Genomic DNA, 25,315 nt, shown 5'->3' with positions numbered 1-25,315 from the left:
ATTCCAGCCTGGTAGTTTTTGAAAATTTTCAATGGCTTCTGGATATTGCAAAACAGTGAGAGAAGCAGCACTGTCACTGTATGAATGCCAGATGTGGTTGTTTGAGGAACACCTGCTGTAAACTACAGCATTGCTCCTACCAGCCAGGAAGAACTGAAGACAAATACTTTGAATATGAATTGCTACCTTGGCTCAGTCAGCTCTTGCCTCTTTCCCTGACTGCTTGTGCTGGATCAGGGATTTAGTTCCTTTAATTTGATTTTTTTGGTCATAATATAGTTTTTGAGTTATCTGTTTTGATGGATTGATAACATATGTTGGAAGTTTACACAGGTAAAGAGCTAGCTCTGGTGTCATACCATTTGAGAGTCAGTCAATGTAGCTCAGTTATGGTAAGAATATAATAATAACGTAATAAAATAATTATATGTCCAGTTTTGTATTAATTATTAATTCCGTCCTCTTTTGGATCAAATATTGCCCTCCTGGCTGATATTGTAATGTTCTGTCTCATCTGATGCACTATATAAAATTATATCAGGACTACCATTCTGCCAATGAGGAGACCAAACATTTTAGCCTTATTTAATTGGTGCTGTTTCATCTTTTCACTGAGCAGATAGATGACAAAACCTCTTTTTCTGACAACTGCTACTTTACACTTAAGTGAACAAACAAAAAGCTTTGGATAGCATGACCTGGCTAATGTTTGAGCAGCTGAAACACTCCAAAAGCACTTCTTTGTCTGCAGGTGATGTATCAGGCACTGCTTGAACCTGAAACTGGAGTTAGGAACAAAGAACTACAAGAGGAGGAGTGTGGGCATTTTCTGAAGCAGTAGTGGAAGCTACTGTGCCTGCCTTGGCACCTCATTTCAAAGAATTACTTTTCTTCATACAGCATCACTTGCCATAACCATTTTCAATTCCCCCTCAGGTTCTTCACAGCCAGATTTCCTCCATTGAGAAGCAGGCCACCACTGCCAGTGGTTGCCCATTGCTGATCCGCTGCAAGAACTTCCAGGTCATCCAGTTGGTCATCCCTCAGGAACGAGACTGCCATGACATTTACATTTCTCTGATACGTCTGGCACGACCAGGTATGGGAAGGAAACATGGCACAGAAGTCAATCCTCATCTTGCAGAGGGGGAATATAATAGAAGAAATGTAGCTGTGCATCTTTGTCCTTTGCTGTTTAAGAAAAGAGACTTCATAAGAGATTGCCATGAGAGAAAAGGTCTCTGAGCAGGCAAGCATATTAAAATAATCTCTTATGGAGCAATGAAAAAAGCATATTATAACAAGGAGTTTGTCCCATAAAGTCATCAACTTGTGTTGAACATGATACTCTAGAGGATCATTAATTATAAAATATAGTGATATTTTATGTGTAACTGTTGTTTACCGGGTGCCTTGTGTAATTAGGAAAATACTGACAAGTCTCTAAAACCAAGGAAATTTCATGTTCCTGCTGTGACAGAAAGCTTAAAATATATTTAGTTGTCATGCCAAGGTCTGAATTTTCCCTTTCTCTGCTGTGTGCAGGTTTCTTGAAATCAGTAAAAGGTTTTTCAGGAAGCAGTTTATTTATTCCATTGGGCTGACTGTGTTTTGGCCTATTATTATTCAGGTTTTCAGTGGACCCCAAAAAACAAGTTCAGTGGCAGACCGCAATAGAGAAGAAGGTTCAAAAGGATGCAATAAGAGCACTGAAAAATTGGCTCTTTGTTCAGTTTCACAATGGTTTTCCTTCTCTAGAAAAATATCCAGTCTTCATGTGAAGCAGGATTTGAATCTTGCTTATTAAAATTAAAAGGCTCTGATTGCAAGTTGAAACAAATATACCCTGACAGTGCTTTGCTGTGTCTTTTTGTGTGGAGACAAAGCTATGCTTTCTCCATAAGGTACTCTATTTTACTTCATGGGGAGAAGAAATTTTGGTGCTCTCAGGCTCCATTTTCTGTTCTCTTCCTCTTCTGTTCATTCCTTCCAACATAGCTGAACCCGAGGCAGAGTTATCTCCAGTACAGCCATAACATATCCTGTGTTATCTCATGTCCTTGTTACACTAGAAGTGAAAAATTGTCTTCAGTTTTATTCTTACCAGCTGTTACTAGCAGTTTGGTAAGGTCAAGCTGTCAACTCAACTTGACATTTTTGCTTCATCTGTGAAACACACTGACTGTAATAGTAATTACAGGTGTTTTAGCAGCATTTGCAGACACTAACAGCAAAATAATTGTGAAAGGTTAAGGAAGGTTCTATAAGTGCTCATGAAGAGGTGATAACTCAGCTTTAAGGCACTGTCTGTTAATACTTGAACACTTTTGTTACCTTCTATAGATACCATCATGTAATAATAATTTTAATGTTGACTACACTTCAGTCATAAGTAACCTGCGTATATTTCAATAGACCTTTTTAAAAGGCTTTCTATGTGCCTGTGAGCAGTAGATCCAGTCTGAAACAGAAGGTAGGTGTGTTTGACAACCAGGAGCTGAAATAGCAACTAAAAGCACTTTATTAAAAATAATAATTAATATATTCAAGCTTCTGTCATGGCATAGCTCTGGAAGACTGGTTTATTTCTCGCCTGTAGCATAAAGTTTTATTCTTAATATTATGGTTGGTTTTGTTGCTATTGTTTTTATAGCTATAAGCTCCTTACTGTAGTATTTTAAGATGCTGCTTATTTGGTATATATTCTTAGAAAAAAGAGCCTAGTATTTAAATTAACCTTGTTAATCTAGTTAAAGTTATATTGTGGAGCAAGTATATCATTATAGAGCTGTGAAGTCAAAGAGGACTCATCTTGGAATTTACTTCAGTTCTGTTTTAACTACAAACAAAAACTGTTGCTCAGATAGTGATAAGAAAGTTAGAGGAACAGCATGAAAAATCCCCTTGTGACATAGCAACATCTTAAATATCAATGAGAACTTTAATTTGAAGCTGAATTTATATCAGTGATATTTGACATTCAATGGCAATGGTGTCTGGTTTCCATTGGTCACCAAGATAAAGACACTCATTACAAAAATACAGATATTCTCCTAATAAAAGTTAAAAACTCCAGCACCAGACAAGTTTATTATATGGACCTTAACCAAGGCCGGCAGATGGCATAGCTACTTAAACGAGTTCATGCTCATGAGGAAGTGGTTGATGTAACATATGCTGGTTTTATGCTGTTTTAACATCTGTATCACAATTGCTTTTGTCAGTAACTCAAGGACAAAATTTTGCAATCCATAAAACTAAAATTTTATTGAATCTATTCCAAATGTCCCTATTTAGGGACAAAGACTTCAGAGATAATTTTTGGAAGGTTGTGCTGTATAGTCCATTGCTCAGGGCTTTTGTCTTTGCAACAGGACAGATGTTACTTTAATAAAGGGACTTCTAAGCTACCTCTGGCCAGCAAATTCTTTGGCAGAACAAGTACTTATGCTGGCACTGACTTTTCTTTGGATGGAAACACATTATCACTGGCATTTTGTCTTTGTGCTGGGGGAGGCTTTCACAGTTCAGTAGAGAAGTCTAGTGGAAGGTTATATTTTAAGTAGCATTACTAATAAGGCACATACACTGCAATTCATCCAAGTTACAAAACAGCACAGTACTTTCAAAGTATACTTGAAAATAGTTCCAAGCCAGGATATGGGCTTTTGTCTAGCAAAGCATGCTGTTTTAAAGGAGAAACTACATAAAAGACAAAACCAACATTTTTGTTTTGAAGTGTGATTTGGGGATGAAAAGTGTTTTACCAATTTTGTTTGTTTGTTTGCTTGGTGTTTTCCAGTGAAATATGAAGAGCTGTATTGTTTCTCATTCAATCCAAAATTAGATAAAGAGGAACGAGAGCAAGGCTGGAAGCTTGTGGACCTCAATGAAGAATACAACAGGATGGGTATTCCAAACAACTATTGGCAGATTAGTGATGTGAACAGAGACTATGGAGTGAGTTTTGATTTTCTGTGTTACGGAGGGTGTTAAGTGGATCAGCAGCCTGACTGACTCCCAAGGTTGCTGTTCTAGAGGGTCCTTGCTGCAACAGGGGTAATGCTATAGCTCAGTGCTCTACACACGTAGTAAGGTGCAGTTCTTCCACTCCTTCACATAAAAAGGCACTGAGAAAGGATATTTAATAAATGTTTAATACATGTAGAAATTAAGCACAGAAAACTTGTACACAGTAAGCTTTAAATGTTTGTGCTTAACTGCCTGGGGACAAGTTTAAATCATACTTAATGTTATGTGTCCAAATGAGTGTTTCCTGATGGGTAGTATTATATAAAATTACTACACTTTTAAAGAAAAAAATTACCAGAAATAGTGTATTTGGCAATATTTTTTCTTCACTGGCTATCTTCACAGTCCTTTTGAAGCATTTGTGATTGACTGTTAGTGTTTTTCACAGGCATCTAACAGGTCATATGTCTTCCTAGCTGATTGCTGTCTTGCCTAGTTCAGTCTTGTATGACTTGTATGACTCAGTCTTGTATTCTGAAGTCTCTAGAATATTAATTTATTGTGAGAAATAATAACCAAAGTATTTTTAAGGAAGTTTGCCCAGGCACTCTATTAGCTCTGTTGCTGGATCATGCCCATGTTAAGGAAGGCTTATGAAGTTCTCAGAGAAGCCTGAATGTGCTGTCAGGGTTTGTTTTCTTTTTGCTAAAGCAAGTGGAAAAAATGTTTGACCTCTCTTAAGATAAAGAGCAGGAAAAATTGCCAAATGAATACAACCCAGTTCACCACAGCAGCATTTGTAACCAAAAGCCCTTCCTTTTCTTTGTCATTTCATTACATATCTCTGTCTCTCAGAACCTAATTTCTTCTTGGGTGTCCTATTTCCTTTATTCAGCTCAGATAGTCCCAGGGAGATACAGGATATTCTTTTGAGCCCAGCCAGAATGCCACAGGCAGGATCAGGAAAATGAAGTTAGACAGAGATCCAATTTGTGGTCCTACTTGTCTCCAAAAAATTTTCAGGACTTTTTTTTTGCAAGCTCATTTGGTTCCTTTCAGCAGTGGTAGGCATTGGCAGGGGTGCTTGTCTTTTGGTATCCTCATTTCATATGGGCTAATTTCTTTTCTCCAAGTCCTTATTTTGTCATTTTTTAATTATCAGATTTGCCAGAAAAAATGGCTCCATAGACCCCTCCCATTTTAACAGAAGGTTTGAGACCTTCACCCACTTCCATTCTTACTTTCAAATTCTGCTACAGAGAAGACTGCAGCTGTAGATACAGCCTTTCTGTATGAACTGATGAATCTTTTCTGGTGTGAACATATGTTTTATCTCTCTGTTCTCAATGAGGTATGAAGTAACATTTGGAAATACAGCCCTTCAGCTGTTCTTCTTCAGTTTTACCATCTGTAAATTAGAATTTAAAATTTTCAGCTTAGAAAGACTGTTTTGAGAAATGTAGGCTGTGTATATATAGTAATTATGGAATATTCCCAGAGAATAGTTGTTTGGTATTTTTTTAATTTTTTTTTCCTCTGGACATGCCTATTATTACTTGTTTTGGTAGAACAAATAAGCAGTGTCTTTTCACAGGTCTGTGACTCCTATCCTACAGAAGTGTATGTACCAAAGTCTGCAAATGCACACATTATAGTGGGGAGCTCTAAATTTCGGAGTCGAAGGCGTTTCCCTGCTCTTTCCTACTACTGCAAGGATAACAATGTAAGTGTGAGCTTGTAGCTTCGAAGTGTTTGCTTATTTCTGCCTTGCTTTCATAATTTTTCTAGTAAACTTTAACAAGAAGAAGTTTTAGTTTGTTTAAAAAATTAAAAGGTTGTTGGTGTAGTTTGCTTAGTGTGGTATGTACAGATGGCACACACTGGAATTATGGTTAGTTCATTAATAGGCATTTAATGCAGCTATGTTTACTCCTGAATCCTTCAAGGTTCAAAGGGCTAGGAAAGGAGTTGGGATTGTTGGAGGAAATGCCTCTTGTGAGCTTAGAGCCTGGCATGAGTTCCCAGCTAACATAGTAATGGGCAGGAGTGGGTGAGTGTTGTGATGGTAGCCCCTGAACAGCCACGGTGAAGGCAGGTTGAGAGGAGGGCTGCTACATGCATGGCAGACAGATGCCATTCATTCAGTCTTTCATACTCAGAAACTTTCAGAACTTTCCTGTAGCTCTTTGACATCATCAGATTCAGTGGTGATGTGACACCTTACTCTGCATCTCACAGGATCTGTGTGAATATGATGAGATCCAACTCTGAAACTGTCTGTTGAGTTTGTGCAATAGCAAAACATGATCTCATCTCTTGCCCTACTCATCAACATAGCCCAATATATTTCATAGGCATGTCTGCTCATTCTAAGCAATTGGCCAGGGTTAGCAGGAGATGATCTTTTCATAGATATTGTGGGTCATGATTCACACATACAATATCTAATGATCAGCAGATCAGCTTGTCTTCCAACATTTGCAGTGCTGGCAGTGCAGCTGTTTCTTAGGCTGGGGCTAAACATGATCTTAACTCTAAGCCTAACTTGACAGAGTTAAGCCATTCTTTCATACTGGTACCAGCACATACCTTACTGAGCCTTTGGGGTCCCAGGATGATATAATGTAATTGGCAATTGGCTCCAGCCCATAATTCCCTGAATCCTTTATCCAGAACCCTAACTTTAGCCTAAATCTTGACAGCCATATCTGCCTTCTATGTGGTACACTATGGATGAGAGAGAAATGTCTTTCTTCTACTAAAATAACAGGTTGTGGGCAAATTCACGTGTACCTTTTGTTTCATGCCAGGGAGGTATAAGTACATATTAAATCACTGGAGTGTGCACTGATCAGCAGGTGAGACCCCAGATAACTCACTATCTCTTTGCAAAAACTATTAATACAGCATGAACAGGCTCTCACACAGTTTAGGGTTTCAGTATCAAAGATCCACATTTTAGTGACTAATTATTGGCAGTTCAGATTTGGCTGAAAATGATCATGTCCCTTCTCACAGTAATAAATAATTTGTAGAGCAATCTGCATGGGTCATGACCTTCAGCAGGCAGATTCTCTTCATGCTTCTGTTCAGTGCTTAGAAAGTGCATGTGTTAGTCCATTGCCCTCTAAAAATCCAGCTGCCCTGTGCCTAGCAGAAATAAAACCCTCCCTGCACATCCATTTCATATTCTGTTCCTTTCCTGGTTTTATTTGGAGGTCTGATCCAGATGGGCTTGGGGAGAAACTGTCTTGTCTTCTTCAATAGTACTGTTTAATAACTGAAGTCCATGGAGTCAGGCTGGCTGACCCACTTCCATGGGAAGTGGGTCTTTCTCCAGGGGCAGTGCTAAAAATACACGACCAGCAGTGATCCAGCTGGAATTTATGCATTTTTGTTTCCTGGATTTATGATATTTCAGGCTGCTTAATACAGCCTACAGTGGGTGTAAGCTGGCTGTAATCAGTGTCATATCTGCTAAGTGTGAGTGCCAGTGCAGAAGGGCCTCTTCTTCATGCTGTAGCAGTGTTCTTGTGCTTGCAATGTTGTACTCATGCCATCCTCTAGAGAACACCTTTCAGGAGATATTCTGCTTTAGGGAAACACTGTATTTTAAACAGCTCTAAAACTTGGATTCAAGACTAGACTCGGACCAATGGGGTTGTATGGTTTTAGCATTTCCTTGTTATTAAAAATTATTTGATCATTAATATGTAATGAGTTTTACTATTCTGCCCTTCCCATGTAACTGTACACATACAAAAACATTTAATGAGCTGGGTTTATATATGCTTCTGGATACTAAATAATTTCTACTTAATAACTGTGTTGATTTTTTAAATTTTGTTTGTCTGTTTTCCTGCAGGCATCCATATGTAGAAGCAGTCAGCCTTTATCTGGCTTTAGTGCTCGATGCCTTGAGGATGAACAGATGCTCCAGGCCATTAGAAAAGCAAATCCAGGAAGTGATTTCCTATATGTTGTTGATACCCGGCCCAAAGTAAGTGCACTAAATTTCTTGCACATAGCAAGACTGAACCTGGGCTAAATACATGACATGCACCTGTGTAACTCCTCAGATAAACCAGGATTTATCAGGAGAATCTTAACGAGGAACCTTGCCCACATTTTTTATCTTAAAAGGAAAAAAAAAAATCTCTTTTTTGTTCTTGACAGAATGTTAATTTACAGTAAAGTAAGTGAGTCAGAATAGTAACTGTTTCCACACCCAGAGGAGCTATCAGTAACAGTATTACTGATGAGGCTAGTAAAACATTATTCCCATTGTAAAGTTGTTGCAAATCTCTGCATGTAGTAAAATTTTCCAGTCAAGATTTCTCCTGCAAGTAGGAAAATGTCAACCTTTGCATAAGGCTAAAGAAAAAACATTTCCTGAGGTTACAAGAACTGAGGAGGCCTTCTTTAAATACGTCCATCACTTCTGTGTTTTTTGAGAGACAATCTGAAATATGGTAACTATTTATCTCAAGTGCCATATCTCTATAATTGACTAAAATCTTTGGCCAAGATAAAAGCTTTGGAAAAAATATCCTACATAGAAGCACAGAAACTCAGTGATGGTCTGTAACAGGTTGAAAACTAAAAAATCCCTGTGTCCAAATTCGGCATGCTAGCAAATGTCTCAAGGTGATGAGGACTAGATAAACTTCAGTGTCTGGAGGTGGGAGCAAGGGTATTTTCTTTCCTACCTTATAAATAGCTTCCCTGCTGAAGTTGTCAAAGCATCTGAAGAAAGAAACCAAAGAGGCAAATCTCTACAAATTCTCTAGTCAATGTAGGATGAGCTCTAGTGGGGGAATAATGAGAGCAAAGGCTTGAGGAAAAGGAGCAAGGAAGGTGTTGCAGCATCCTGGTATCAGGAGATGGAGCCTGGAAAAGGAAGGTGGCTAAAGCCAAGAAGCTCTAGGAATGGAATGAGGAAATGGCAGAGTTGGAGCAGAAACAAGGAACCTCTCTGGTTTGAAATTGATTGGAGACCTGGGGACTGGTAAGAAAGTGCTGAGTAGTAAAGGGATGCAGTAGCCAAAAAGTCAGATCCTTGGGATATCTCATTGCTCTTTGTAATCCAGTGACTATTTTGACCTTCAATTCCTTCTTTTATTGGGAAGAAGAGGAAGGTGCCATCTGAATTCTGGTCCTGAAGAAAGTGGCTCATGATGAGTGCTAGGGAAGGATTTGTAGAACTGTTTTCAGAGCAGACTTTGGATAGGAGGCACACACCTGGCTTCCTAAATAATGCTTGTTTAACACTTTTCTGTATTGGCTAAGATTTATAGTGAAGCATTTCCTGGATTATGATATTGGTACTCTTCCCTAATTAAGGAAGGAGATTGTTGATTTATGGAATTACTACTAAACAAGTACTGAGTTGGCTATTAATGATGTTTTGTAAGGTAATATAAGAAAGGGGCCATCCTTTAAACTTTCCCGGTGCGTGACTTTGGTGAGACAACTCCTGTGTCCCATGAAAAAGCCTGTACTTTAAGAGAGAGGGAGAGTAAAATTGGCTCACTCAGTCATGGATGACAACATATTTCCAGCAATGATACCTTCTTCAGGAGCCAGTCATCAGGTCAAAACGGTTTGTTTTCATGGAGTTTCTCTTGGAAAAAAAATAATTTTGTAATTTGTATGCACTGATTCCTGCTTATCTTCTTGTGCTGCAAGAATGGACGGATTTTCTAAGGCTACTTTGATCCCAGGTGCCAAATACAGTCTTGTTACAGCTGTCACAGTTAATTCTGCAGCTCCTAATGCGTGTGTAAATCCAGAGCGTAGAGAAAGTGATAGACACAAATACACACTGTTCCTGGCATTCCTATGGGAACCTCTAACAAATATGAAGGTAAGTTATTCAGTCTTGTGCAAGGTTTCCCATTGTTCTAGAAAGCTAAAAAATTACCTGCCTCTTCTGTCATCTTTCCTTGCAAAGATGATGAATATTGATGGGCCAGTGAATTCAACGTTTACAAGTGCTCTTCATACGCTTTGCTTCCTTGTGCTTAATTATCTCCAAAAAAAAAAAAAAGCTTTGGTTCTTTGGTTGTGGAAGAAAGCTTTACTTCTGCTTAATTTAAGTAGACTAAGGTGACCAGATTCAGAGCTTTCCTTAGGCTACTGTACTTCTTAATTTTCTCCTTGCCCTATTTGTTTACAGAAGAAGCTAATAGAAACTTTATGCTTATGAGAAAAACCAATCTGTTCTATAGCTCTTTCTAACCAGCAAGGACTTGTGTCACCTCCACATTAAAGAAGACACTAGGAAATGTGGCAGATGGGGTCTGTTCCTTTTAGAGGCTGTCTGCTCATAGTCACTGAGACTAAGGACAGGCACAATCTAGAGAGAATTGCAAAAACTACATTAAGAGCAACAGATGGAATGTTGGTAGATGATGTGGAAAACTTGTTAGTAAATATTGTGGCAGCTGCAAAGTTTGGCAACTGACAATATCTAAAATAAATGAGTGTCCGAAAGCCTTGCAAATTTAACCTTGCGTTTATTTGCTTTTTAAAGGGGGCTTTTGCAGAATGTCTTAATAAAGGATTTCTGTGATAAAATTGCTCTGTGGCAGAGACAGCATTTATTGTACTGAGGATTAGGTCAGTTAGGGGCTAGATGTTTTCCATTTGTGTTCCAGGGGTTTATAGTGGCTTAGACTCATGCATGCAGATCTTTCTTCCTGAAGCTGTGAGAGACTGCTTCATTTTGTTTATATTAGGGCACTGATATCCATTTCAAAAGAGAAAGATTAGGATTCAGCAGATAGTTCTTATCTTTCAAGCAAGTCACACTGAGGCCTCTGTCCTTAAAGGACATGCTGTTCACAGACTGTGTATTTTTTTTATTGTTCATGGGCAGTCAAAACATCAGCAGAGTGATGGTTGATAGACAAGATAAAAGAAGTTCTACAGGAGACTTGAGTATATGAAAGATGATGGGATTTTTCCTGGCTTCCTATCTTGGAGTATGGTTCCTTCTGTTGTACCACAACATTAATTCAGTGTTTCAATTCCTAATGGTGATACACAATAACTGTGTATTCCTATTGTCAAGTTCTGCTCATGGGAATGGATGCACTAGGAAGTATGAAGATGGGAAAAAATTTCCTACCTTCACACAATAAATTGGACAGGATAAAAGAATTAAGGAAGGGATTCACCTATTTGTACTCTTATGCATCTAAAATGAAATGATAGCAGCATAAAAAGTTTTTAATCTTTAGCTGTTTCCTTTTAAAGTCAAGGGATTTGGTCCATGGATATCTATTTTGACATTAAACTTAAAACATAAAAAGCTAGACTTGTTCATCTTAACTGGAGGTAAATTGGCAGCAGAAAATCAACCTTACTCAACTTTATGCATTCAGCTCTAAATTCTAATTACGTATCAGGAGTCTGTGTGCTCAGGGTGGAAGAGATCAAGAAGAAACCTTCTCATGTATCTCATGGTACCACTGCCTGAGCACTTATGGATATTACTGTGAGCTTCAGAAGTGGTCACAGAAGCAGCAAATCAATAGTGCTGCCTGTGATACTGGGAAATCAACTGGAAACGAGTTATCAGCTTTTTAAATCCTAGGCAATGCCCCAGAGACACTTTTGATATTTAATGAGCATTGGCTCTCACTCCAATGCAGACAAGTCGCTTTTTGTCCAATTGATACCTCATAAGGTCTCTCCAAAAGCTTTGTTGGTGCCTTTCAGTCTAGATGTGCAAAATATCATTACTGAATTCTCAAATTTTTCCTGAGCAAAAGCTGTTAGTTGTGTTTGGTGGCATGGAGATCCTGCCACATGGGCCACTTTGTTAATCCTGGAGCTTTCATATTTCTTTGGAAGATCCAAGACTCCCCAGATTTACAGTGTGCATTTCATAGGAGAGCAGGGACTTAATGCAAAAACAAAATTTCTTTTTGGTGGATAGTACGATTTTGCTATAGGAAACAAACAAACAAAAGAAAATAGATACAGTAATAAACTGAAAGTACTTCATTAATTTCTATCAACTCCAGTTTTCAACCCAGAGATCAAAATTTAGCATAAGGGATTTGAAAGATAGTTAGCATTAAAAAATAAATAGCATTTAAAACCCCCTTTGTTTTATGCTTGGTAAAACTGAACTAAATAAGGAATTAATGACTTTCCCATGCCAGGAAGCAAGTGTAGGGTTCAAAACTAAAACTCTGCCTTCCAGCTGAATGTGTTTTTTGTTGCAGCACAGCAAAATACTTGGTAGCACTGCATTACAGATGAAAATATATGTGGTAATTTTGTTAATTTGAATCTTTTGTGGGCCCACAGAACTAAAACCAAGATACTATGAACTTAGGAAAAACTACAGCAACTCTCTGTTCACTATTCCAAGCTTCAGAGAAGGAAACTGTATCAAATTCTGTATGATTTGAGCAGTAAAACACAGTAATTTTGGCAATATTACAGTGTACTTCTGCAATGGAACAGTGGCATGGCCCCTAAAACACTGCCACCTCCTGGGTGTATTATGCTAGTAAATATAATGCTGATCAAAAACTAGATCAGAGTAGCCTTTTAAAAACAAATTAAAGCTCATTCAGAGGAGCCCTGTGTAATCTTTGGGTTTTTTTATCCAACCTCACTAATGAAATTTCATGCAAAGTGTGTGAAATAGGGGTCAGAGCCTCAATGACCCTGCAATAGGCTCTGAAGAGATCCCTGTTTCCTAACAGTTGACACTGATAAATGCTTCCTATTTGTGCCTGATTTAGATCACTCTGATTTATTGCACTAGACCACAGGCTTTGTTTTGAGAAGAATCTGTTTGCTCCTGTTTTTCCTCCAATTTTCACAATTTTTTTTTATAGCTCAACGCAATGGCAAACAGAGCAGCAGGGAAGGGATATGAAAATGAAGACAATTACTCCAACATCAAGTTTCAGTTCATAGGCATTGAGAACATCCATGTCATGAGGAATAGTCTACAGAAAATGCTTGAAGGTAATACTCTTCTGTATTGAAAATTAGGAGAAAGATTTAATTTTTCTGTCACACGAGTTAATAGAACAGCTCTGAAATTAGCAGCAGTGAAAATGGGTGTGAAAAGAGAACTCTTGCAACTCCATGCCCCTGCCTGCTTGCTAATGGAACTTGTGCAATGGAGCATCACCAGAACTAGTGAGGATTTTCTAATTGTGCAAACATCTTTTTTCATGGGTGAAATTATTTCTTTAATGAAATTCATTCTTTAATGAAAAAAATTGTTTAGCTTAAATGCACCTTATTGCACTACATCTTTTGTGCTTTGCAGTTTGTTGGTATAATGAAAAATATCACTTATGACTGAATTTCATGCTAGTCGAAAGTACAGAAAAAAAATTAAGCTCAGAAAATGTATGGGTTGATTTTTCTGGGTGGTGGATAAGGTAATCATGTGTGTTAGGCTGTGAATTTTAATAGAAATGTACTCATGCCCTCTATAGAGTAAGTCACATCAGGGTATTTATGAAACGTAGTCAATGGATGTAACCATTCAGCACCATCATAATCCCATTGAAATTAATAACTATTGCTTTATAAATACTTATCAGTGTACAAGCACATCTGTACAGTCATTTAGTATTTGGATTACATTACATTCTGGGAAAAGGGTAAGAATAAATAAGCCATCCTTGACCCTCAATGGCTTGTTGATTCTAAGTAGGCAGTCAGTCAGTAGTGCTCACTCTACTCCACAGAGTCTCACTATTACTGCACCTGTATCATGAGCATCTTCTGGCACCTCCTGGACCAGTTTGGTTGAACTGTGCTGGTCTTTGACACTGTGCCCATGCTCTTTTATTCTTCATCTGTCTCCTATCATCTGTTTGCATATGTGAATTTTAGATCTAAGAAGGGCTTACATTTTCCATGGTGGAGAGCTGTGCTCTGTTTTCAAATAAGAACAGCTTATGAAAACCAGTGTGATGCAGGTAAAATACTCTCTTCATGACATATTTTTACTTAATAACTTGGACTAATGGTCTCTGGAAAGAAGAGTAGGATTTTTATTCGGAGCCCAGGTGAATGAACTTGTCCTTTTATTTGTTTAGCTTAAGACCATAAAGTTTAAAATAGTAAAAAACCAGCTTGGCTGCATGGGACAGTACTGTGTACTATTTTTGAGCCAAAAGCTAATAATACAGACCTGTGGCCCAGACTGACATGTGACAAGGTAATTTCTCATGTTTTTAACACTTCAGGCTACTTGGAGAACATAAATTCGTAGTATCTATTTTTAAATGAGCCATATGCTCATAACATATGCTTTTAAAATAAATTTTATATTTGTTGTGCTGAAATCTCACATTTAGCTACCTGGCTGATAAGACAAGAGACTACAGAAGTTAAATTAATGATTTCAGATGCTTGAGGCTTTCAAGTACTTTTTTGGGTTTTTTTACAGTCTTACGACTTCTGTTAACAAGCAGGGCTTTTCTCATGTAAGGCACTGTGTAGTGTTTCTCTTTTTCCATTTGTATCAATGTCCATTTATCTGTTTCTCTGGTGGCCTTTAAGAAGGTGTTTATTATCTGACTTCCACATACAAAGAGATCCAGAATCAAAAGGTTGTCACAAATTATAAGATACATTTAATATGGTTTTACATTTTTATCAGGTAGTACTTTAACATACCTAGGTGAATCTATAAGGTAAAGTATTACATTACACTACAAACTACTACAAACTACTGGTCATGATCTGAGGTGAGATTTATAAGGTACATAAAAACCTTTGTAAAGACAAATGAGGATGATGAAAATTGATTTCAGTTTAGTGCATGCTGTATTCTTGCTTAGCACTTTCACTGAGGAAATTTGAACAAAAAATGATTACTCAGGTAACCACTGGAAAATACATTTATGTTAGAAATGTGTAAATTTCAGCAATGTTTTTTTAGGAAAAAGGTGAAGAGATTAATTTATAATAATGTCAATAATTTATCTGAGTAGGTAAGAAAAAAAGCGTTTTGGCTTTGTGATTTTTCTGCCTTTAATTATAGTAATTTAATTTATCTTACCATTAACATGTATTTGCTCTTTATAATGTTAGTTTTTTGCAAAATATCATAGAAACATAGAATGGTTTGGGTTGGAAGGGACCTTAAAGATCATCCAGTTCCAACCCGCTGGCATGGGCAGGGCACCTCCCACTAGATCAGGCTGCACAAAGCCCCATCCAGCCTGGCCTTGAACACCTCCAGGGAGGGGGCAGCCACAACTTCCCTGGGCAACCTGTGCCAGTGTCTCTCCACCCTCACAGGAAAAAAATTTTCCCTAATACCTAATCTAAATCTACCCTCTTTGATCTTAAAACTGCTGCCCCTCACCCTATCACTACATTCCCTTGTAAAAAGTCCTTGTGATAAGTTCAATACAACCCTCCTTGAAGTAACTACTAATACTAGGAAGATATGTTGCACAAGGACTTTTCTCGGTAAAGATTCAGGGGCTGACTGAGGCTGCTGTTTGTATTTGTGATGTGGTGAGTGTTGCCATATGTCCAGAGGCCAACCAAGACTGGAGCCCTGTTTGTTGTGCGTTGAAGTAATGACCCCACATGCTCCCTGCCAGTCTGTAAACAGCCAGTGTGAGCTTCTCCTCCCCTCATACCCAGAGAAGTAGCTGCTGATGTAAGAGCATCCCTCTCACCCTTGGACTTCAGTGACAGAGCAACCGGAAAAAGAGCTTGAGGGTTTGCTCTGCAGCATTTTCTCCTTTAGATGGCCTATGGCCATCCTGCTAGAAATGGGTGAACTGGTCCAGAATTCCCCTCTGGTACTTTTGCTGGTGGAAGAGGCAGTTTACATCATGTATCCTCCTTCTTCCTACCTTCCTAGGGAAGGAAGCACTGATGGATTGTTATAAGCCCTGCCCAGGGCATCTTGATTTTCTTCTGCCCACACAGCAGGTGGAGCAGGTCTTGTCTCTCCAAGATTTTGGCACCTTTCCTCTTAGGATAATCCTCATAATTGATTTCAGTATTAAGGTCCAGAGCAGTAGCCAGAATCATGAGACATATACAGTGTATGCCTTTAGCACAGTCTGAACTTTGCCCAGTGAAGTGGTAGGTAAATATTGACTTTAATTTGGTAGTGGGAATGAGCAAAGTACTATTTCAGCCTCACCTTGGGCTTTTGTAAACAGACAGCAGCTTCAGCCAGAATTCAGTAACTAATTGGTCATGCTTCCATCTGCACAGGAACATTAATCATCTGAAAAGCTGTTTGCTTTCAGTGCTGCTATCTAAGCATTTTTATAAATATCCTTCAAAAATTACTTTTAAAATAACCATCTGGAAGAGGCCCTATGTACAGAGATTGCAGGACTTTGTATGGACATGTTAGGCTGTTTTTTGCCTCTGAATTCAGTGGAGTTAAGACAGTCAGATACATTCAGATGTGGTATTCACTCTGACTTTGGCTTGTAAAATTTGGTTACCTTAAATTGGAATTTAAGTTTTGCCACTGGTCGTAACAGCCATAACTAACCAAGCCTCTGAAAAGATTTCTAGAGGACAAAATACCTACTAAAACATTAATACACACATCACGCATTAACTCAGTAAAAAGCTTGGCATTTTTGCTATATTCCTTAAATGAGCTTCTTTTTCCGTAAAAGATGGTATAACTCTACATGATTCAAAATAAATATGTAAATTGTGAGGTGAATTTAGTGTCTCACAGTTACAAATAGATTACACAAAATGTTTGTTCCTGGATTGAGGTATCTGAATTAGATTCTGATTGCCCTGTTTTTTCTTCTGATGTCTCAAACTCTGTAACGTTGAAAAATAGACACTTGGATAAAGCAGGATAGAAAGTTAATGTTGGAAAGCCTGGCGGATTATTCTAATTTTCTTGGTGAATTATGTTTTTTTCTTGCAAGTAGAATACTTTCTGTCTACAAGTGAAGATTAACTAAGGTTTCATTCAGGAATGGGGAACCACTGAGTGAATTGCTTTATCTCAAACCCCATCATCTGTGGAGATGCTGAAGGCTGGGTTTGGTGGGACTGCTCTTACAGGGCTTCTTCAACAAATGTGGATGGGAATAGGAGGCTGTGGCACTGTTTATGTGGCTTTCTGCTTGTCCAGGAGCAGGAGGCTTATGCTTTCTCTTTTCAATTTCTCATTATTAAACACACAATCCACTCTCAGAGGGTTGAAAACTTTTCTCCCAACACAGTTTTGGAAAACGTGTGATGCACAGAAGTATGTATTTGGTAAGCTGCTTTTAATAGGCTTTGTAACAGTTTCCCTTTTTAACTTAAATCAACATATTGGGTGATATTTGAGTTAACCCCATTTTTTAAATAAATCCTTTTTTTCTGGGATAAAGTTTGACTGTGAAATAGCCATTCTTGTAAAAAAATTAGTGTTTTACATGGGGGATCTGAAGAGGTAACTCTGAGGTTGAACACGCAATGAAAGCTTGAGGGTCCATAATTACTGTGCATTTAAGGTTTTTATTTTGCAGTTTGTGAGCTCAAATCACCTTCAATGAGTGACTTTCTGTGGGGCTTAGAAAATTCTGGCTGGCTGAAGCACATCAAAGCCATTATGGATGCTGGCATTTTTATTGCAAAGGTAAAGTGTGTATAATGAGAACAAAACTTGGACTATCCAGATACAGAAAGTGAGGACCAAATTCTCTGCTCGTGGGTAACTTCTGTTATCTTCAGTGAGGTTGTATATGAAAAAAAAATACTGCAATGCTTCATCTCTGAGGGCAGGCAATTCTTAGCTGCTGTCATGTGGATATTTTGCTAATATGGTAAAAGAAGTTTGTGTTCTTCTCACTGAAGAATTAAAATGTACCAAAGCCTCTACTATCCTGTATCTGGATGTGTCAGATATCTGAATGTCCTTATTTTACTCACCAGCAGTGATTGCCACTGTTTCTCTCCCTCTTTCTCCTGCCTCCTCCACTGGTTTCTAGACAGTTTTTTTGTTGAAGTTTTTTTCCAGGAACTAATTCTTCACATGGTCACTGTAATATAGTAACATTAGCAACTTGCTTTGTCCCCTCCGAGTTGTTCAGCCACCACCTAAATTCACCTCCTAAACCAGCTGCTTTGTTTTACCATTGCCAAACTCTCAAGCAGCTTCTACTCTTGAGAAAAGCTGTTGGCTTTGAGAAGAATAGTATTTCTCCTAATTCCATCCAAACTAATGCAAATATTTGTCATCTACCAGCAATACCTTTGATTTTATTACCCTGTTCCTTGCACTCTGGTTTTACTGTTTCAGTTGTTACTTTTAAGATTACCATAACAATTTGTTTTAGGCCATTTAAACTCACATTACCTGCTACATACAACTGTGTCGCTACAGCTCCATGGATTTCCCACCTCAGTAACTGGGGGGTTCTCTTGCTTTGCTTCTTGCTGCTCAGCAGGCAACTGGTTTCTTACCTGAACAGCAGCTGGGAGATAACCACATGTTACAGTGCCTCCCAGCCCAGCTACCTGTCATTAGCTTATAGAAAACATGGCATTTACATTACCTCTTGTGAACCTTTTCCCAGTGGCTGGTCTTCAAATACTGTCCAAAATAAATTTATCCTTTTTCTGTATGCTTGCTAGCCTTGTGCCTCCTCAGAAATGCATTTTGACCTGTTCTTTTGACCTGTAGTTCCCAGTTATTGGTCTCCTGCTCACAGAAGTTCTATTTTGGTAGAATTTACTTGTCTCTTGAGATAAGCATAAATAATTTATACTATTCCTCCCTCCCTACTAAGCCCAAATTTAACTTAAATGTTTATTTTTCTAAGCAGGATCTTTCCTGGCTTATTTTAATTTTTTACTTCCTAAATTCAGTTCTCTTTAGAAATTACAACGACCAAACCCCTTAGAGTTTTAAAAAACCCTCAAATTCCAAAAATAATGCAATACTTTGGAAAACTTAGTATGATCTCTTCTTTATATGTTTATTTATAAAATGGGATCCTCCCTCCACAGTTATATTAAAGAGACAATCTTCTGTATTAGATATGGAAGTTTACTGCTACCACAGGCTTCCCCACAAACCTTCACAAGGATGTCCTCAGTGCAAAGCAGTGTGGTGGAATAATATCCATTCTAGCACAGGCATCAGAAACTGACATTGTCTTTATTGACATTACCATCAAGAGGGAAATTGAGAGCAGTATAACAGATATGTCTGCTCTGTTACTGGTGTGTGATTTCAAGCTTTAGCAGCACCTGAATCTCCTCTAGGAAGATGTCTGCTCTGGCAGACTGATGTATTTTAATTGACATAGATCCCACATCCTCCTGTAATGGAGCATAAACAGGTGATGCTGCATCCACCATATTGCATGGGATGAGATTAAGATTTTTCAAATGGGAGGAATAATACCCAACATAATTAAAGAACTCTGTGGCAGAATAAAGAAATAAACAGTGTTTCCCAGTTTCCAAATTAATACTACCTGTATTGCACTCTCTTGCTGTTCCTCTCTTACCATTGCCCTTCTCCTCCTCTTGTGAAATTTCTGACTTTTTCTGTATCCTTAGGCTGTGGCTGAGGAAGGTGTGAGTGTGCTTGTTCACTGCTCTGATGGCTGGGATAGGACAGCCCAGGTTTGCTCTCTAGCAAGCCTTCTATTGGATCCATATTACAGGACTATGAAGGGATTCATGGTAAGCAGGTTCTCTTTCACAGAATGAACAAAAATTTTATGGCATTATTTAAGATTAGTATCTTTGGTTTAAATGGAAAATAAACTTTCCTTGAAAGTTCCTCTTTTTTCATATAGGAAGGAAGGTTTTTATCTGCCCGAGTTACAGTCTCTTAGAGTTTCTGTATGAAATGTTATCAGAGGAGGTCAGTTGAGAACCCATTTGTTTTTTTTCCTAACCTTGACCATGAGGCTTTCTCAGAGCCCAAGGAGCATTTTGTGCATTCATTTTCAGGGATCACTGAAGTTTTGCTTTAGAAGTGTGTGCTCCCTAGACATTAGGTTGCAACAAACAGTCACAGTGGAAAATACATTCTCTTTCCAAGCAAACCAGCACTTGTAAAACATCTAGGACTGCTTATCAAGTTCCTGGTGATGCTTTAAAAGAAATTTGAAACCTTTTTATGATTCTATTTTAGAAAACGATGAATCAGGCTAATTGAAGTTGTACTGAAATATTGGCATCCTACCTGCCTCAATGGAGAGTGCTGATTTCTCTCAATTTCGCAGTGATGTTCATCTTTCATTAGTTTTTTTCTGCTTATTTTAAAATTATCCTGGATTCTGATACTGCTTGCTTACATCATTCTTGCTTGTAACTTTTCTGTTTATTCTAAGAAATTACTGGGATTCCAGTACTGCCTGTTTACACCCCTTTTCTGCCTGCTTCAGCATGTGTCATCTCTGCTCCACAACACTGAATGCAATATTCTCATTTTAGGTGCTAATTGAAAAAGACTGGGTTTCCTTTGGTCATAAATTTAACCACAGGTAAGGCAGTGCTAAGGTTTTCTCTATTTTTACATAGTCAGCACCTGCTGCCATTCCAGTATTATTTCCTTGTTGCCTTTCAAAGTGTATCGACAGAATGCCCTCAGGAAACAGCCATCCCCTTTTCTCCTACTATATAATTTAGTTGCCTTGAAAAATCAAAGTGAAATATTTTAATATCAGTATTTTCTTGTATACACACCCCATGACTGTTGTTGGGGATTCAGAACGCTGGTCTTGCTATGAGCACTGAGAGATTCATGTGGGAGAAAAGTAGTGTGTATGTGGCTTACAAAATCCCTCTGGATTCTATCATATCTTTCAGCAGTGCCAAGACTCCCTTTCAAGAAGGCTGTGCAGCTCAATACCAGGAGCTTTGCAAAATACACAGAAATATGTACACTTTTGGAATACACATATGCAAGATATATTCATACACACATCCAAGGTACACACTAGACATGCAGCATAATTAATTGAAAATACTTCTTCCCATTAGGGAGACTTAACTTGTTTTATATTTTCAGGCTCCTGTTCTTCAAGGTAACCTATTGAAAGTGGTTCAAGCTGATATTTTTGGACATAGAAAATCTGACAGATACAGTAGCATGCAAACATTTCCCTCTTCCTAAAAATCTCACCAAGAGAGGGCAGCTTTAAACTGGTTTCTGTGAAGGATGTTCTGTTACTCTCCTGCTCAGTTTTCTTGTTTTGGGAATGGTCTGCCATTGAATGCCTGTCTAAGACAAGTTTTTGCCATAAGTCATTGCAGTCATTCTTATCATGACATACTACTATGGTATGACTTTATATTAAAAGCATTAAAACATGGCTATGTAGCAGTGTAGCAGCCAGCTGTTAGTAGCTGTAAGGCAAGAAGATGCCTGTAACAAGTTTTTTCTTTGTATTTGATAAATTCTGCCTTCATTCTATGCTATGAATCTTCCATCATTTTTGTAAGTAAAAAAAAAATATGCTAGTAGTTGAGGAATTCCTAGTTAGGAATGAATGTCTGTGATCACACACACTAAAAGTGAGGGGCTTGTTTTCATTAGTGTTGATGCAGTTTTTATAGAGAGTTTGAGGTTATAATTGAAAGTATCTTGTCTCGTTTCAGGTATGGCATTTTAGATGGAGATCCGAAGGAGATATCCCCTGTTATTGACCAGTTCATTGAGTGTGTTTGGCAATTAATGGAACAATTTCCTTGTGCCTTTGAATTCAATGAGAGATTCCTCATCCACATACAGCATCATGTTTATTCTTGCCAGTTTGGGAATTTCCTGTGTAACAGCCAGAAGGAGAGACGAGAGCTGAAGTATGAAAGGCTGCTCTTTACTGGTAGTTTTGGGGGTCTCTGGGTGTATTGAGAATTCAGACATCTGCCAGCCTCAGTGCATGTGCTTTCATAAGCTTTGGTGCACACTTGGCTGTTGTCTTCTGGCAACACAGATTAATACTGGAAAAAAGTTGATCCTCTGCGATGTGGCTCCTCTGGGTGTGTAATCCATGGTGTGCGTGACAGGGATTAGGGAGAACTGAGAGGAGCATTAGCTCCTCAGCCATATGGCACTGCCTTTACTGCAGCATTAACAACAAGGCAACCTGTAGCTCTAATACAAGGGGATACTGACTCTGGTCCTCAGTTTAAGGGTCACAGCTCTTCTGTGTGCTAACCTGCCTTTGGATCTCGTGTCAGACCACTTTAGTTCTGACTTCTCAGGTACTTTCCTGTGAACAGCCTTTTGGCCTGGTAGCCCTCCCTAGCACCGAGTCAGCAAACTGTCCCCATGCTGTTTTGGCCCCAAAGCAATTATTCATTAATATATCTGCCCTCAGGCCCAGAGACAATCTCATCCCTCACAGTTCTGATATTTGTATCTGCTTCCTGGGGCCCAGGCTCCTCAGATATGATGCCTGCTGCTTCTCTCATGCATCCAGACTGAGCAATAGTAATGAGAGGAAGGTGGGAGTTACTGCTTGCTGCTGTCATTTGATCCCTTTCACTGCTCAAATCCAGAGTAGCCTCAGTGCCACTGTCCTTTTAAAATCAAAGCCTTCAGAGGTCATCACATCCTGACACCTCATGGCACGTGAAAGTGCAGCTCGATGGTGTAGGAGTGCTTTTAAATGCAGGAATTCCCTTGGTGTACAGATCAGTCTGAAAATGAATTTTATGGAAGATCCTTGCCATCTCACAGAGAAACCCATCTCTCCATGTTCTCTCCAGCTGCTCTGGCTTTGTGGAAGATGGGTTGGATTTTGCCTTTAGTGACCAATAAGGGAATATGTGTCTCTCTTCTTCTGTATTTATAACTTTAATTTTGTTAAGGAAGTATAAAGCTGACTGTAAAGAAGTAGTACAGAGCAACAGAATGTCACATCTAAACTTTATCTGTAGCAGTAGTATACAGCTTCACACTTATACACTTCAATGTATTTTCATATATTTTCAGAATCCAAGAACGAACATATTCACTCTGGGCTCACCTGTGGAAAAATCGTGCTGATTACCTGAATCCTTTGTATAGATCAGACCACAGTCAATCCCAAGGCACCCTGAGCCTACAGACAGCCCCATGCAACTTCTTGTACAAGTAAGTAATATTACTTACTACTGAGAACTGTGGGATGTTTTAGTACAGAACAGAGTGCCTTTGTGTTTAAGTATTTGTCATTCCATAAGGTAGCTTACTGAAAGTAAATTCAGTCTCATATGGGATGTGTTTCCTTGTGTGTAAGTAAGTCGGCCAACACCTCTGCACCATTCTACAACTGAGTATTAGTCTGAAAAGAAGATTAAGATTAAAGCTATGTTGATAGTTGTGTGCCCTAATTTCATGGTACTCACTTCTTCCACTGAGAAATGGCCCCTTCAGTCCTCTTTTCATATGTGGGTTGTAAATTTTAAGTTGTTTAAACACCTTCCATTCAAGATTTTGTGGTGATTGTTTAGAGTGACTGGTGTCAAAAATAAAGGGGATTTCAAGAAATCATATGGTTTCATTGCTAAAACAAGTGTTTAGTAAAACAAAAAGCAGAATTCCCCATGTCTGAGTTATAACCAGAAGTATCCATAGTAGGTTTTGATTGATTTTTTTCTTTTAAATGAAACAAAAATAAGTTTTAGAAAAGCTAGTATTGACATTTTGACTTGAGTAATTAATTGTGCCATTAATCTTAAGAAACTTTAGAACTCAATAAGAAATTAATGAAAATTGTGATTTAAGTACAACTGATCAGTTTGGCTTCCGATTGCAAGTAAATATCCTAAATGACATTTACTGAATCCTTTCATGTCTACTATTCCAAGTCACATCTACTTTAAACCAATTTTAAGATAGTCATGATCATATTCTTTAGGATAGGGGGGGTTTATAAGAGAAGAACTGATACTGCAGAGCCTTCATCAGATGAATAATCTTGTTGATTTGAATGGAATTACTTGGCTGCATAACTATTTCCACACATGAATTAGCAGTGATAAACTTACAAGATAATGTGACTTAAAATAGTATACTATTGGGGCAGGCATATTAAACAACCAAGGAGCATGCACATGCTCCTAAAATATCCGAGTGCAGCTGAGTGCAAGTCTCTGCATTACTTAACCTGTCTGGTGAACTGGTTACCTACTCAGCCTGGCTGTGGCCTTGGATTGCCTGGAAGACAATACAGGAGTAGCAGAGTAAGCTACAGATTTCCAGTTCGAGTCCTTTCCTCCTGAAAATGAAAAACCAATTCAGCTGTTTAACTAAGGGTTTGTCAGGTAATTCCATAGTAGCAGAATGGAGCTTGGCAATGTATGTGCATCATGCAATTTCCATAGGCTGGTTTAAAACAGCAGTTTAAATTTTACTGCTTTTTAGTCTTGATTTTTACTCATTACTGTTGATGCTTCTTTACAGGGGCAAAAAACCTGTTAACTAGCTGCCCCTCACCCCTCTCCCAGCCCCAGACAAAACCATACATACAGAATTTCAAAGGTGATTTAATGGGAAGTGGTTGTTCAGAACTATGAATATGAAATGTTGGCTGTCTTAGAGACACCATGGCTCTAAAGCCTGTAGCTTAGAATAAAAAAGTAATACAGCAAAAGTTTGTGTCCAGTGACCCACTGCCAGCCATGTGATTTAAGTTGAAGGTACATTCACCTCTCTATTGTGTATCAGAATTGGTTCAAGCCATGTATGGCCACAGACTTGCATCTTCAGGACTGAATCAATGCAAATGAACCACAAATTTTACCAAATATTCAGTGAGCTTATATGTATGCACTGCAATTAGGAACAATCCATTTGTGGGTCATTTAGGATTGTGTGGAAAAAACCACAGCTGTGTATTTAAGTCTTCTGAGGCCACATGGAAATTGCCAACTTTCCCATCAATTCCAGGTTCTGGAGTGGTATGTACAACCGCTTTGAAAAGGGTCTGCACCCTCGACAGTCAGTTACTGATTATCTGATGGCAGTGAAGGAAGAAACCCAGCAGCTGGAAGAAGAGCTGGAAGCCTTAGGAGAGGTAACAAACATTCTTGATGCCCCACTTATTCAGTAAATGAAACCCAGTTCCTCACACTCTATGGTCACCTACATGCTACATCCTGTTCCAGCATAAGGATGTTCAGCCATCACCTTTGTTCTCAAGTAAATTCCTATGAATGTTTTGCATTTAAGACACAACAATGGACTTTTTCCCTTTAGGTATAAAATTTTACCTGTGTTGGTGCACAAGTACTATCCCTGAAAGAAAATGTATATCCTTATGAGACTCAGAAGGATGCTGTAATTCAGCATTGGTTAGTAAAAAATTGTGAACTTTGCATACTCCAGAAATACAAAGAGGCACTTTTAAAG

The 25,315-nt window shown here is 38.4% G+C and overlaps 1 protein-coding gene across 1 annotated transcript in view; it reads left to right on the top strand.

The window, feature by feature from the left end:
* MTMR7 (myotubularin related protein 7) overlaps window positions 1–25,315 on the top strand; it is a 44,670-nt gene that overhangs the window by 18,821 nt on the left and 534 nt on the right. The window contains exons 3-13 of the mRNA XM_030449544.1: window positions 937–1,099; window positions 3,803–3,960; window positions 5,567–5,695; window positions 7,838–7,972; window positions 12,834–12,966; window positions 17,484–17,593; window positions 19,525–19,650; window positions 20,410–20,459; window positions 21,577–21,777; window positions 22,916–23,056; window positions 24,854–24,980. Of these exons, the coding sequence (XP_030305404.1) occupies window positions 937–1,099; window positions 3,803–3,960; window positions 5,567–5,695; window positions 7,838–7,972; window positions 12,834–12,966; window positions 17,484–17,593; window positions 19,525–19,650; window positions 20,410–20,459; window positions 21,577–21,777; window positions 22,916–23,056; window positions 24,854–24,980 (1,473 nt within the window). The remainder of the gene's footprint in view (window positions 1–936; window positions 1,100–3,802; window positions 3,961–5,566; window positions 5,696–7,837; window positions 7,973–12,833; window positions 12,967–17,483; window positions 17,594–19,524; window positions 19,651–20,409; window positions 20,460–21,576; window positions 21,778–22,915; window positions 23,057–24,853; window positions 24,981–25,315) is intronic.

Source organism: Calypte anna, chromosome 4A (assembly GCF_003957555.1).
Source record: "Calypte anna isolate BGI_N300 chromosome 4A, bCalAnn1_v1.p, whole genome shotgun sequence".
NCBI classification, from domain to species: Eukaryota; Metazoa; Chordata; class Aves; order Apodiformes; family Trochilidae; genus Calypte; species Calypte anna.
The sequence above is the reverse complement of the archived record's forward strand: the minus strand, read 5'-3'. Positions and strand labels throughout refer to the sequence as shown.